General features: G+C 43.9%; 1 protein-coding gene across 6 annotated transcripts in view; it reads left to right on the top strand.

Annotated features, from left to right (window-relative positions):
* The window catches only part of dennd2b (DENN domain containing 2B), a 155,171-nt gene that overhangs the window by 44,342 nt on the left and 95,290 nt on the right, over nt 1-15,539 (top strand). For all 6 annotated transcript variants that reach the window (XM_056279011.1, XM_056279016.1, XM_056279012.1 and 3 more), the window contains exon 2: nt 11,436-11,534. In XM_056279011.1, coding sequence (XP_056134986.1) covers nt 11,461-11,534 — 74 coding nt within the window. In that variant the 5' untranslated portion in view covers nt 11,436-11,460. The remainder of the gene's footprint in view (nt 1-11,435; nt 11,535-15,539) is intronic.

The raw sequence follows: 15,539 nt of genomic DNA, 5'->3' as shown, positions 1-15,539 counted from the left end.
AGTATTAATGACTGGCTGACAAGTTTAAATAGAGACAGTAGAATAAACACTCCAAGAAGAATTAATGACTGCCTGACATGTATAAATAGAGACTGTAGAATAAATAATCCAGAAGTATTAAGGACTGGTTGACGTGTTTAAATAGAGACAGCAGAGTAAATACTCCAGAAGTATTAAGGACTGACTGACGTGTTTAAATAGAGACAGTAGAGTAAATACTCCAGAAGTATTAATGACTGGCTGACAAGTTTAAATAGAGACAGCAGAATAAACACTCCAGAAGAATTAATGACTGCCTGACGTGTTTAAATAGAGACAGTAGAATAAACACTCCAGAAGTATTAATGACTGGCTGACATGTTTAAATAGAGACAGCAGAGTAAATCCTCCAGAAGTATTGATGACTGGCTGACGTGTTTAAATAGAGACAGCAGAGTAAATACTCCAGAAGTATTAATGACTGGCTGACGTGTTTAAATAGAGACAGTAGAGTAAATACTCCAGAAGTATTAATGACTGGCTGACATGTTTAAATACAGACAGTAGAGTAAATACTCCAGAAGTATTAAAGACTGCCTGACATGTTTAAATAGAGACAGCAGAGTAAATACTCCAGAAGTATTAATGACTGGTTGACGTGTTTAAATAGAGACAGTAGAATAAATACTCCAGAAGTATGAATGACTGGCTGACGTGTTTAAATAGAGACAGTAGAATAAACACTCCAGAAGTATTAATGACTGGCTGACGTGTTTAAATAGAGACAGTAGAGTAAACACTCCAGAAGTATTAATGACTGGCTGACGTGTTTAAATAGAGACAGTAGAGTAAATACTCCAGAAGTATTAATGACTGGCTGACAAGTTTAAATAGTGACAGTAGATAAACACTCCAGAAGAATTAATGACTGCCTGACGTGTTTAAATAGAGACAGCAGAGTAAATACTCCAGAAGTATTAATGACTGGCTGACGTGTTTAAATAGAGACAGTAGAATAAACACTCCAGAATTATTAATGAATGGCTGACGTGTTTAAATAGAGACAGCAGAGTAAATACTCCAAAAGTATTAATGACTGGCTGACGTGTTTAAATAGAGACAGCAGAGTAAATACTCCAGAAGTATTAATGACTAGCTGACGTGTTTAAATAGAGACAGTAGAGTAAATACTCCAGAAGTATTAATGACTGGCTGACATGTTTAAATAGAGACAGTAGAGTAAATACTCCAGAAGTATTAATGACTGCCTGACATGTTTAAATAGAGACAGCAGAGTAAATACTCCAGAAGTATTAATGACTGGCTGACGTGTTTAAATAGAGACAGTAGAATAAATACTCCAGAAGTATTAATGACTGGCTGACGTGTTTAAATAGAGACAGTAGAGTAAATACTCCAGAAGTATTAATGACTGGCTGACAAGTTTAAATAGAGACAGTAGATAAACACTCCAGAAGAATTAATGACTGCCTGACATGTTTAAATAGAGACAGCAGAGTAAATACTCCAGAAGTATTAATGACTGGCTGACGTGTTTAAATAGAGACAGTAGAGTAAATACTCCAGAAGTATTAATGACTGCCTGACATGTTTAAATAGAGACAGCAGAGTAAATACTCCAGAAGTATTAATGACTGGCTGACGTGTTTAAATAGAGACAGTAGAATAAATACTCCAGAAATATTAATGACTGGCTGACGTGTTTAAATAGAGACAGTAGAATAAACACTCCAGAAGTATTAATGACTGGCTGACGTGTTTAAATAGAGACAGTAGAATAAACATTCCAGAAGTATTAATGACTGGCTGACGTGTTTAAATAGAGACAGTAGAGTAAATACTCCAGAAGTATTAATGACTGGCTGACAAGTTTAAATAGAGACAGTAGATAAACACTCCAGAAGAATTAATGACTGGCTGACATGTTTAAATAGAGACAGCAGAGTAAATACTCCAGAAGTATTAATGTCTGGCTGACGTGTTTAAATAGAGACAGTAGAATAAACACTCCAGAATTATTAATGACTGGCTGACGTGTTTAAATAGAGACAGTAGAGTAAATACTCCAGAAGTATAAATGACTGGCTGACGTGTTTAAATAGAGACAGCAGAGTAAATACTACAGTGGTATTAATGACTGCCTGACATGTTTAAATGGAGACAGTAGAATAAACACTCCAGAAGTATTAATGACTGGCTGACGTGTTTAAATAGAGACAGTAGAATAAACACTCCAGAATTATTAATGACTGGCTGACGTGTTTAAATAGAGACAGTAGAGTAAATACTCCAGAAGTATAAATGACTGGCTGACGTGATTAAATAGAGATAGCAGAGTAAATACTACAGTGGTATTAATGACTGGCTTACATGTTTAAATAGAGACAGTAGAGTAAATACTCCAGAAGTATTAAAGACTGGTTGACATGTTTAAATAGAGACAGTAGAGTAAATACTCCAGAAGTATTAAGGACCTTCTCATAATAGTGGGACAGGTCAGGGGACTGACGCACTAATTAGTTTTAAGTCGTCCAATTTTATTTCATTGAAATCAGTCTCAGGATCTTACCTGTGCATACTTTGCAGCTGACTTTTAAAACCAGATAAAAATGTGGTTAGCATGTCTGCCTTCCATCCATCCACCCATCAATCCATCCATACGTTTGTCCATCCATCCATCCACCCATCAATCCATCCATACGTCCATCCATCCATCCATCCATCAGCAATGGTAGAAACAGCTCTGATTTTCACTGATTTCTAAACTTTGGTAACTAAGCTTTTGAATGCTAGAATCACTTCAGTATAAATCTAAGTCACATTCAACCATGAGACTATTTCCTGTTGCTTGACTCCGCCTGATTTACATGCCAGCATGTAAACTCCATCTGATTTACATGTCAGCATGTAAACTCCACCTGATTCTTAGCTTCACACTGCCTGTTATTCTGTTATGACAGGAGCCCAGTTTAAATCAGTTTAAGTCAGGCCTCAGTGTTCAGTCTCTCAGAGGACACGTAGGCCTAAATGTCAGGAACATGTGAACCACATATGAATGTGCTAAGTGCAAACATCTGCTCATTTGTGAAGATCTGAAGTGATGCTTGTGGGATTTGATCAGGACTGATGTCATTTTGCACACTGTCTATACCAGCTGACATACTCACACTGGTGTCTCTGGAAAAGAAGTCCTGTTCCGCAAAGTGACATATGTGATGTTACACTTCTTAACAAGGATGGTTTCATGTACAATTTATTTTGTAGTCTAATCTGAGCAACATGGGGTTCAAATAAAAACTGCTTCATAATTCAAAACCCCTACTGTGACCAGATGAGACATTTTCTGAAGATAAAAAGAAAACTGTATGAGATACAACTCTGACCGGAAAAACTTAGCCCAAATATGGGGCAATCATTTGACACCCTGTAGGCAAGAGATTACTTCTCTCATGACTCGTGTGTGGTTTACCCTTCACTCTAACAAATCTGCAGCTTCCCCATTCATCACAGCCAGGTCCATCATGACGAGTCCTTCGGTGCTGACCTGAGGATTCCTCCAGCACAGCTCGTCCGCTGACAGATCTCTCTCATGAGGGAAGCTTGCCCCTGGCTCTGACTTGACAAGAGAAAATGTGGTGTGAATGCAGTGCAGAGCACTTCAGAGGTGCTCCAGAGTTCACTGGGAAGTGTTGGTTTGTAGGAGGTCATTATTTTTTGTAAGGAGATGGTATCAGAGCTCAGGAAGTCAGTTGGCTAACGCCTTCGTGTTGACTGTTTGAGCTCCGTCTCATTGCGCTGTGACCCATTTCTGGGACTGTGGCGCTTTCTCAGCTCAACTGTCTCGAAATTAAGCCACAACATAGTTCTCATTATTATAAAACCAACGTGAATAAAACAGAAAGAGCAGATGTTTGAGAACTCACCACATCGTTGTCTGTCGTGACTCTGGTCAATTGGTTTCCCCCTGAATCTAGTGTAATCCCCTTAAAGTGTCACAAACGAAAATGATTTAATTTTCCAACATTAAATCCTTTATTGAAATAAAAAACGTGTTTCTATAGATGTAAGCCTTGAGGAAGACATTTTCCACTAAATAATTTCATATGGTGGCAGACTCACCACACAGAAATAACATGCAATAGTCTGGCCATTTTGTAGACACGTCTACAAACCAAGACACACGGACTCACGCCGTGTCCTGCTGTACAGGACGCTGTATGGCTGACCGAAGGTGGAGAGCGGTGTCTGAAACATGTGTTCCTACAGAAGCTCAGAGCCACCACAGTGTTGGGGAGCGGGTTGGAGAGGGGGCCAGAGCGCTCTGTGTTTAATCAGAAATTAAAACACAGGCTGCTGAGTTGGGTCCAATGCTACAGGAAATAGCTGATAAAAGGAATGCTGTCATTCTCCTCATCCGTCCCTATAGGACTCCTCTCCACCGCAGGCCGGCTGCTCTGCTCGTACAACAACTTCCTGTAAACAAGTTGCCCAGCCAAACATCCTCCCATCCTCCACCTCTGATCTCTGAGGATCTCTGTTTGACCCCCTTTTACACCACAAATAACTTGTTGAGATGCATGCTTTAGATAAAATGTGCTCTTTGTTGGGCAGTGCTGCGTTTGGAGAGACCAATAACGTCCAGAACAAATGGCTTCTGGTTCAGAGACGGGAGACGTTAGTGGCAGGTCTAGCGTAAGGTTAAGCATGCAGGAAGTGTTTATATCAAGGAGGATTGTGTTTGTCAAACAACAGCGACTCTGCTTTGTGTTGAACGTAAAATGCTGTGCCTGAAGTGCATTGAAAGAAATTAGAGCTACTAAACTATTTACTGTTTCAGCGGCGCCATCACCGTGCATGTGCATGTGCAACAGACACGCTGCCAAGGCTGCAGTGTGAGGCAAACGGCCCATCAGTCATGTTGTGCTCCAACGTTTTATTGCTTTGCAGAAAACGAGAACAGCAAGGTCACGTGAAGCATACCGGTCGTTCCATTTATTTTAAAACCCCTTGGGAAACTGATGTAAAGCTGCTCTTTATTTCTTGTCCAGTTATGGTAATTTAAAATAAGTTTTTAGATTAAGAGCTTTGCAAGTTTGCTATAAAATGCTTAATTATTTATTTTGTCAGGAAATACTTTAAACTGTAGGAACACCACCTTTCTTTCACTCATTCACAGAGTAGTCTTCTTTACAGTTACGCAAAGGGCCTAGTAGGTAGTGTGTTGACCAGGGATCAGCCTGGACTGATGGGGGACTAGAAGGACTGGGGTTTCACTCCTACCTTAAGACGACTATGGGCGGTCAAGATGACAGCCGGTTTTTAAACTCTATATTGTGTCAAGATAAATACCCAACTGAGATATTAATTCGTTACATATGTTAGTGTGTCTGTTAAGAAACTAACTGACACCAAAATTAACATTTTAACAACTTTAATACTGTTTTCAAGCGATTCAAAATGGCCGCTGTCCAACGCCTGTAAACACTGCAGCGCCTGGTGGTAGTCATGGTGTGTCTGTAACCAGACATGTTGGACATAACCACACATCAAGTGTAGACTATTTCTCTCCACTGGAGGACGCTAGTGTGTTTCTAGGACAGAGCAATGACCAACACACGTCATAAATACTGACATGACGCGACCAACACACGTCATAAATAGTCACATGACGCGCACCATCAAGTGCAAATTACGAACGGTCATTTTGACGGCTCATGGTCGTTTAAGGTAGATGTTATCATAACTTTTGTTTGCAACTGATCTAAAACTCGTCTGTGAGTGTTCTCATTCATCCAGGTCATAGTTATCCAAAGGTGTTGAATCAAGTGCAACTGGACTTGGTATATATCCGTGAAGACGTTTCGCCTCTCATCCAAGAGGCTTCCTCAGTTCGTGCTTTTCTGACTAGACCAAGCTAGTCTGACTGGCTGCTGATGAGACTCAGAATTTATCCTCTTTGGAGTCGTTATCAGAGCTATTGATATGCGTGGCTCTTTGTGATCCGACGTTTAGCAGCGACGGTCGTTGGGGGTGTTAGTTTCGACTTCATTGTTCAGTGGTCATGAGAGTGGTTGGAGCCGTTAGTGAGCGACTGTTGTTCTTGGAGGCTAGGCTTCTTGAGTCTCCTGGGTAGAGATGAAAGGACGGCATTGTAGGTGGGAGATAGGTTGTGTCGCAGACCTCCTCCTCTGTTGAGGGATGGCTTTTCCAGTTTCACATAGATGGCTTCCTTCACCCCTCTTTCAAACCATCTATCTTCCCTGTCCAAAATGTGTACGTCGCTGTCCTGGAAGGGGTGTGTCTTCTCCTTTAAGTGTAGATAGACTGCTGAGTCTTGTCCTGAGGAGTTTGGCCTTCTGTGTTGGGCCATCCAGTTGTGTAGTGGTTGTTTGGTTTCTCCTATGTATAGGTCAGTACAATCCTCATGGCATTGTACAGCATACACCAGATTGCTTTTCCGGGTGTGTGGTACACGGTCTTTGGGATGAACCAGTCTTTGTGGGAGTGTGTTGCTGGGTTTGAAGTATACCAGGATGCGGTGTTTGTTGAAAATTCTCCTGAGTTTCTCGGAGACCCCAGAAACATACAGGATGACTGTGCTCTTCCTTCTGTTCTTTTTCTCCTCGTCGCTCACCTGGTTGGTCTCTTTGGAACGTGTTGCAGTTTTCACAAAGGTCCAACTGGGGTAGCCGCAGGTTTTTAAAGCTCCCCTCAGGTGTTCGTGTTCTTCCCATTGGGCCTGAGTGCTGCTGGGCACATTATCAGCTCTGTGTTGCAGAGTTCTGATGATGCTCAGTTTGTGTTCCAGCGGGGGGTGTGAGTCGAAAAGTAGATATTGGTCTGTGTGTGTAGGTTTCCTGTAAACCCCAATGTGGAGGCTCCTGTCTTCCCCAATGTGGACGTCACAGTCCAAGAAGGGCAAACTTGTTCTTTACGTCTTCCCTTGTGAACCTAATGTTCTTGTCCACTGAGTTGATGTGTTTGGTAAACGCTTGCACCTCTTGTGTTTGGATTTTGACCCACGTGTCGTCCACATATCTGAACCAGTGGCTCATCTCTACACAGGAGACTCAAAAGCTTAGCCTCCAAGAACAACAGTGGGTCACTAACTGCTCCAACGACTCATGACCACTGAATGGAGCACTAACGAAGTCGAAACTAACACCCCCAACGACCATTGCTGCTTAACATCAGAACACAAAAGAGCCATTGACATCTATATAGCTCTGATAACGACTCCAAGAGGATAAATATCTGAGTCTCATCAGCAGCCAGTCAGACTAGCTTGGTCTAGTCAGAAAGGCACGACCTGAGGAAGCCTCTTGGATGAGAGGCGAAACGTCTTCACGGATATATACCAAGTCCAGTTGCACTTGATTCAACTCCTTTGGGTGATCTAAAACTCGTTTTAATGCAAATATACGTATGAAATTTTAGGAGCATTCGGGGAGCGGCAGGTCTGTATCTTTTATTTCACAAAGTTATTAAACTTTGAAAATCCAAAACCGTCAAAATGGCGGCCTTGGTCGTTCTAGTGAATACATTACAATACAATTCAATACTGAATACAATAATGTCACGTTGAATCAACCACAGTAATGAACAACTGCCTTAATGCCCTCTCTAAAATCACTCTAATCATTGCTACAAATATATATCCTTTACAAACAGAATAGCAGCATGTATATGGTGTAATCATGTAGCTCGTATTTCTTGCATATCACAATACATATTGCAACAACAAAAATATTGCAACGTCAAATTTTTCCTAGAATGACTCAACCCTAAAGCAGACCAGGCTGCAGCATATTCCATCAGGATGATTACTTCTGAACAGTAATGCATCGAGGCTGCAGCATACTCCATCAGGATGATTACTTCTGAACAGTAATGCATCGAGGCTGCAGCATATTCCATCAGGATGATTACTTCTGAACAGTAATGCATCGAGGCTGCAGCATACTCCATCACGATGATTACTCCTGAACAGTAATGCATCGAGGCTGCAGCATACTCCATCACGATGATTACTTCTGAACAGTAATGCATCGAGGCTGCAGCATACTCCATCAGGATGATTACTTCTGAACAGTAATGCATCGAGGCTGCAGCATACTCCATCAGGATGATTACTTCTGAACAGTAATGCATCGAGGCTGCAGCATACTCCATCACGATGATTACTCCTGAACAGTAATGCATCGAGGCTGCAGCATACTCCATCACGATGATTACTTCTGAACAGTAATGCATCGAGGCTGCAGCATACTCCACCAGGATGATTACTTCTGAACAGTAATGCATCGAGGCTGCAGCATACTCCATCAGGATGATTACTTCTGAACAGTAATGCATGGCTCTTGGTGCCCTGCTGCTGCATACTGGAAGGCAGAGAGAAATACTTTCTGATTGAATACAAAAAAAGAGGGTCCGTTTGCCCTGTGTTAGAGAGCGACCACAGCTGTGTGTAAAGCAAGACCCCGAGAGTCTGAAGTAGTAAAACCACTACTCTCTTTCTCTGGTTCTAAGAGAAAAAAGGCTTGTAGTAAAAACACCAGACTCATTCCTCAGGCTCTCTAGGTCAACACATTCATGGGAAATGGCAGCCAGCATTAGAGCGGCCAATGGAGGAGTCGGTGTCTATTAGTGTTGGCCACTTTGCTCAACTAGAAGAGAACAAACACACAGGGATTCAGTATATTCCATCTTCTGCTGTCTTCTCTGCCGAACTCTACATTTGTTTTTGCCAAAGCGTCGTCATTCTAGAAGACTACTTCGGCTTTGTCCAGGAAGGTGGTGCTTAGATAACAAACTGGGATGCATTTATTTACTGCTGGCCTGGAGGTTTCAGGAATATTCTTTTCATTTCTCTGTCAACCAAAAGGTTTAGTCTTGTGTTGTGTGATGCCAGGGCTGCACATCTCCTGTGTAGGCAGGTGGTTCACCGTGCCTGGAGCTGCACACCTCTACTGTCACAGCTTCACCTCTTGGTCTGGTTTGTGTGCTATAACTGCTTTGCAGATGCTCTCTTACGCCAGGTAACAGTTATTTCATATGTGATATAACCGTTTGTTTAGAGGGCGGCGGTTGTCACACTTGGAGGAGGGTGTTTTGTTCACCTTGTATTCCATAGCCTGACTTCCTAACTAAGCCATATTTTACTTTAGTACTTAACATACCCACAAGTAAGTACATTACCAGTGGTAAATACTCCCTCATGAGCCTGAACAACTCAGAGACGCTTAGGTTGCATTGCCATTTCAAGATTTTGGAATGTCTGTACCTCACTTTGAAATGCCAATTGCTGACTAGCGTTGCCGATACTGGCCTTTCAGGAGGTTTTGTTCTACCTCTGGCAGCTATCTGTGCCCTCCAGCAAAATGGAAAGCTCTTGGTCAAACGTTTTCTTATCTGGACCCAAAATGGTCAAACAAATTCCTCATCTCCATCGGAGCTCCTGACTCACTTGCTTTCTTCAACAGAGACCTATAAACTTCCATCGTCCAGGCCCACTGTACAGGAAAACTCTGGGTTTTACAGCTAGCGCCTTACTTGTAGTTTTGCCATCGTGCATATCAGTTATGATATATGATTTTACTCTCCAGCTTATTGTGGAGATCTTAGTAACCACCACTGGACTCAGCTTTATGATGGCGTCTTATGGGGCAATAAACACGAGTATTTAAGCAACAACAAAAACCCCAGTGCTCCAGTGAGACTGTACGTGATTTCCCAGTATCCACGACTTCTCTGTTGCGCTGGCTGGATGGTTTGTCGATGAGTACTGCTTGCTGCTGCAGGTAGGGTCTGCTCATTCCTGCAAGCTGAATCAGGAAGCAGCTCACAGTGTGATGGACCGTTGATAGTACTGGACGTTTCGGATCGTAACTTTTTAGTTGAACTGTCGTTTACACTTCCAAATAGATGGTTTAGATAACTTGGTTAAATGTGACTGTTGAAACATGTCTGACACTCGTGTTCAGATGCCTGGTAAGACGCTGTTGTAAAGCGGAGTCCAGTGTTGCCGTGTCCAGAATCTCCATAAAGAAGTTGGTGAGTAAAATGATGTCATAATGGGTGCATATTGACATTTTTTTTATTACAAAAACAAGACGTAGGTTGTACAAAAGAAAAAAAATTAGAATTATCCTTTAACCCTTCAACACTAGAACGACCGGGATGCCACTCCTACCTAAAACGACAACGGGCAGTCAAAATGACCGCCAGTTTTTAAACTCTATATTGTGTCAAGATAAATACCCAGTGGAGATATTAATGCGTTACATATTGTAGCGAATCCGGGGGGCAACCACAGGAAGTGCCGCGGCCGGGACGCGAACCCGTATCGCCCGCACGGCGGGAGACATCGCTAACCGCTCAGTCGACTGGTTAACGTTGTCGCTTGTGGCGTGGGAAACACGAGGTTCGCGTCCCGTCTGTGGCGGTGCTCCCGAGTGCCCCCCCCCCCCCCGAATTCGCTACATTGGTGTCAGAAGTGGGATGGTGAGGCGTGAAGGAGCTGATATGCTCAAGCACGTCCCTTCCCGAAGGGGGGGGGGCGGCGTAGTGTAACGTGCATGGATAAGTAGACACGTTGGCGGCTGGTCGTTACTCGTTGGCCGCTGGCTGACGGGTCGGAGCCTTTAGTCGAGCGGTCAGTGATGTCTCCCGCGGTGCGGGCTTTACGGGTTCGCGTCCCGGCCGCGGCAGTTCCTGTGGTTGCAATTTTAGGGGCATTCAGGGAGCGACAGGTCTGTATCTTTTTTTTCTTCACCAAGTTATTAAACTTTGAAAATCTAACAGGGTCAACATGGCGGCCTCGGTCTCTGCTGGCACTCTGCATCTAATATGAATCATATATTGCTATATCTTGGCATTGGCCCATACTATTGTGCTCTTACTGGATTAATAACACTGTTATTCGTAGCTGCTTTGGTGCCCTCGTTTGACCTGCACGTTGACACTGTATGCTCTTACGACAACAGTATAGTAATAGTAATAATAATAATAATAACAACAATAATAATAATAGTAATAATAATATTAATAGTAGTAGCTGTTATACTGATATGTGTTACTGTTCATCTGGTTTTCATCCTTCTACTCTCCATCTGTTTCTAACCTAAGATGCACTTACACCGTCGCATTCAACATGACATGAACTCCTGTCTGTGATAAGATTACTGAGCAGTACATGTACTATTCCTACTTCTTCATATACTAGTACTACTATGATACGATGAATGTGTATTAATATGTAGCTCTCTGTGATGCCAGCTGTTCACACGGCTGTATCTGCTGATGGTTATGTCGCTTTTGATAAAAGCATCTGTTAAATGAGTAAATATACATGTCATTATGTGTGTGTGTGTGTGTGTGTGTGTGTGTGTGTGTGTGTGTGTGTGTGTGTGTGTGTGTGTGTGTCCGTCCATCAGGTGAGTGGGAGGTTTGGGGGCGACCATGACTGCCAACAAGAGTTCCAAGTCTGCACCCCGTGCAGGCGAGAGTAAAGCGGCCCGTGACGTTCCTGACAGGTCAGAGATGCCATCATCATCATCTGGGGACGGGGGGGACGGGGGGACGGTTGTAACTGTGCTCAGTGTTTAATACCACTGTCCATCAACGTTCACTTCTTCTGCCTCAGATTTCTTTTTTAGTTAAAAAAACACCGTGTATATCACCATTTGGAGATGTTGAGGTTTGTGAGGTCAGTGGACTTAAACAGTTGGTCTTTGTGAATAATCGGTTGTAGTAAATAGGCAGTTATCTATTTCACAGTTGTGGGAAAGTTTGGCTGTTGATTTTCAATGGACCTGCGATACGAGTTTGTATGCTGTTGTAGGAGGTAAATAGGGATCTTAAATAGGGCCTCATTGTGATTGTTCTCATATAAAAGCAATGGAAAGCCTAGGAGAGAAGTGGGAAAAAAGTTGTTGATCAATTCTTGATCTTGTGACCTTTAAACCAAGGCGGCACGGTGGCCCAGTGGTTAGCGCTGTCACCTCACAACAAGAAGGTCCTGGGTTTGAACCCCAGGGTTGTCCAACCTTGGGGGGCCTTCCCAGGTCGTCATCTGTGTGGAGCTTGCATGTTCTCCCCGTGTCTGCGGTGGGGTTTCCCCAGGTGCCCCGGTTTCCCCCACCATCAAAAGGACAGGCATGTTAGGGATAAGACTCCTGTCTGTGCCCCTGACCGAGGCATGACAAGACCAACTGGAGTTGGTCCCCGGGTGCTGCACGGCAGCTGCCCACTGCTCCTAGCCACACAGCTAGGATGGGTTAAATGCAGAGCGTAATTTCCTTACGGGGATCAGTGAAGTATCTCAAAATCAAAAACTGCACTGTAAAGTGTGGACGGTGAGCTGAGGCTTGTTGTGTTGAGGTGCTGAGAGCAGACCTCCTCCTGCTGCCGGAGCAAAACCAACACACCTTGCTAGTGACATGTCTTATCTAGATGAGTGATTCTTATACTTGTCACCATCACGGTTTCCTTAGAGCTGTAAAGCTTGGTTGAATTGGATCACTAACATGGGCATTTTCTGCTTTGTTTGATGTAGTTACCGGACTTAGAGGAAGTCAGAATTCCAAGTCAGTAGTCAAGCTTATGGCGAGTGTCCTTCCTGTCATGGAGAGAACAAACATATGAAGAACATGAGCTAAAATGACTGTGAGATTCACTATGTATGTGGTTGTGTCATCAGTTAAGACCTAGAGGTGTTCAGTTTTCTAGCCATTTCCATCCTTGGGAGTTTATTTGTTCCCATTTGTTCTTATTTTACAAGTCACCACCCAATGGACACTTGATATTCTGTTTAAAATTAACTTAAATGAACTTTATCAATACTGTGTTCTACTTGGTTTGAGATGTTTACTTCAGCCATTAAACATTACCTCACAGCGTCATTCAAGGACACAAGACTGGACAAGAACATGGACGGATAAAGAACTTTTGTGTTGTACATCACATGCTGAAAGTCTCCTTTGTTCGCCGTCCCACCATATCACCATGCAGCATGCTGCAGTCCGATGCAGGGCTGGAGCCAGCTCGTTTCTTTTGTGCCAAGGGTGCTGAAGCGATAGGAGGAACATATTGCAATAACTAACTGCTTATTGGCAGTGTAGACAACTTTTCTTTTTTGACAAAACCAGGAAATTAAGCACTTAGGTCAGCAGTTCTAGATTTTATCTGTCGGCATCTACATAGATCACAAATTAATAGTTATCATCTGGTTTCTTGGGTTGCTCATGGTGTCGTGGTGTGAATGCAGGGTTGTGTTGAACTACTTGAACAGTAATTACAATTTTCAAAAGAAATGCTGCAGCCCATAGAGTTGCAAAGAGACTCGTAGCAGGAAAACCTGCCTTGTATGAAAGCTGACCCCCGAATACAACGTTTGCATGTTGCTCTGTGTGTAGGCTGATGGGAAAAACGAGGGACATAAAAGACTTGTTAACTCATGATAAGCAGTGAATATGTGTAAAGTTTACTGATGGATGTCAAAGTGTAAGAGTTGTATTGATCTCCTGTGAATGACCTGCTCTTTCTATCCTGGTCAGCAAAGGGGAAGTGGCTTGTGGCTGGCAGGCCCTGAAAGCCTTTTATTAGCGGCAGCCTAAAGCCAAGCTGTCACTGCTTCTCAAATCTGCGTACATGTGGTCAGCCTAGCTGAGGTCGTCTACTGCCCAAGCTGGGCTTATTTTTACCAGCATGATCCAGACCACCAGAACCTCTACAGACCCCCGGCCCAGGAGCTCTAACTTGAGAAGAATTTTACACGTGTTTTTTTCTCTTTCTTTTTTACCAATGTAAACATAAAAGTTTTCATAGTGCAGTCATATTCTTTAGGATGTAATTATGGTCCAGAAAAAATATCTTTAAATGTTTCCCGTTGCAGATTGGATTTAAATTTATGTATTGTAATAGGAATATTAAGTATCGTAACTGTCCACCCCATGGACCTACCACCCACAGGGATGAGCATTGGGGTAGGGTGCAATGCAGGCCAGGCAGCAGGCAGAGGTGCGAACTGAGCTGTGCCGACTTCTGGCATCACAGTTTGGTCCTTGGGACGTGGAATGTCACATGTCTAGTGGGGAAGGACGCTAAACTGGTGCAGGAGGTGGAGTGGTACCAACTAGATATGTATAGTTGGGCTTACCTCCACATATACCATGAGCTGTGGTACCAAATTCCTGGAGAGGGGCTGGACTCTACTTTTCCAGAGTTGTCCAAGGTGACAGGTGCCGGGCGGGTGTGGGGATACTCACAAGTCCTCAGTTGAGCACCGCCATGTTAGAGTTCTCCTGGGGGAATGAGAGGGTCACCGCTATATGACTGCGAGTCGCTGGGGGGAAGGCTGTGATTATTTTGTGTGCTTATGCACCGAATAGCAGTTTCGAGTATCCAGCCTTCTTGGAGTCTCTGGGTGGTGTCCTGGATAGGGTTGCACCTGGGGACTCTTTAGTTCTGCTGGGGGACTTCAACACTCACGCGGGCAATGATGGAGAAACCTGGAGGGGCGTGATTGAGAGGAACAGACTCCCCGATCTGAACCTGAGTGGTGCCCTGTTATTGGACTTCTGTGCGAGTCATGGATTGGCAATAACAAACACCATGTTTGAACACAAGGTAGTTCATAAGTGTACTTGGTACCAGAACACCTTAGGCCGAAGATCGATGATAGACTTTGTGGTCGTATCATCAGATCTGGGGCCTTATGTATTGCACACTCAGGTGAAGAGAGGAGCAGAGCTGTCAACTGATCAACACCTGGTGGTGAGTTGGATCAGATGGCGGGGAAGGCTGCCAGACAGATGTGGCAAACCCAAACATGTATTGAGAGTGAACTGGGAATGTCTGGTGGAGGCCCATGTCTGTGAGGTCTTCAACTCCCACATCCGGAAGAAGTTCTTGTGTATCCCGAGGGAGGCTGGGGACATGGCATCTCAGTGGGCCATGTTCAAAGCCTCTATTGCAGATGTGGCAGGTAGGGGCTGTGGTCATAAGGTCATCGGTGCCTATCGAGGTGGCAACCTAAGAACCCACTGGTGGACGATGAGGGAAGCTGTCAGGCTGAAGAAGGATGCCTTTCGGGCTTGGTTGGCCCAGGGGTCTCCTGAAGAAGCAGACAGGTACTGTGAGGCCAGTAGGGCTGCAGCTTCGGTGGTTGCAAAAGCAAAAACTCGGGTGTGAGAGGAGTTCAGTGAGGCTATGGAGGAGGACTTTCAGTTGGTCTCAAGTAAATTCTGGCAAACCATCCAGCGACCTCAGGAAAGGGAAGCAGGGCTTGACTCAGGCTGTGTTCAGCCGGGGAGGGGAAATGCTGACCTAGACTGGGGATGTTGTTGGGCAGTGGAAAGAATACTGAGGATGTCTTGAACCTGGCTAACACGTCCTCAGTGGAGGAGGTAGAGGCTGAAGACTCGGGGGAAGCCCCATCCATATCCCTGGCAGAGGTAGTTAAGAAGCTCTGAGATGCTGAAGGCTGTGGATGTTGGCCTGTCTTGGCTGACACACCTCTTCAGTGTCGCGTGGAGGTC

This window comes from Lampris incognitus, chromosome 4 (assembly GCF_029633865.1).
Source record: "Lampris incognitus isolate fLamInc1 chromosome 4, fLamInc1.hap2, whole genome shotgun sequence".
In the NCBI taxonomy this organism is placed as follows: Eukaryota; Metazoa; Chordata; class Actinopteri; order Lampriformes; family Lampridae; genus Lampris; species Lampris incognitus.
Note: the sequence above shows the minus strand (reverse complement) of the source record. Positions and strands in the feature narration are given on the sequence as shown.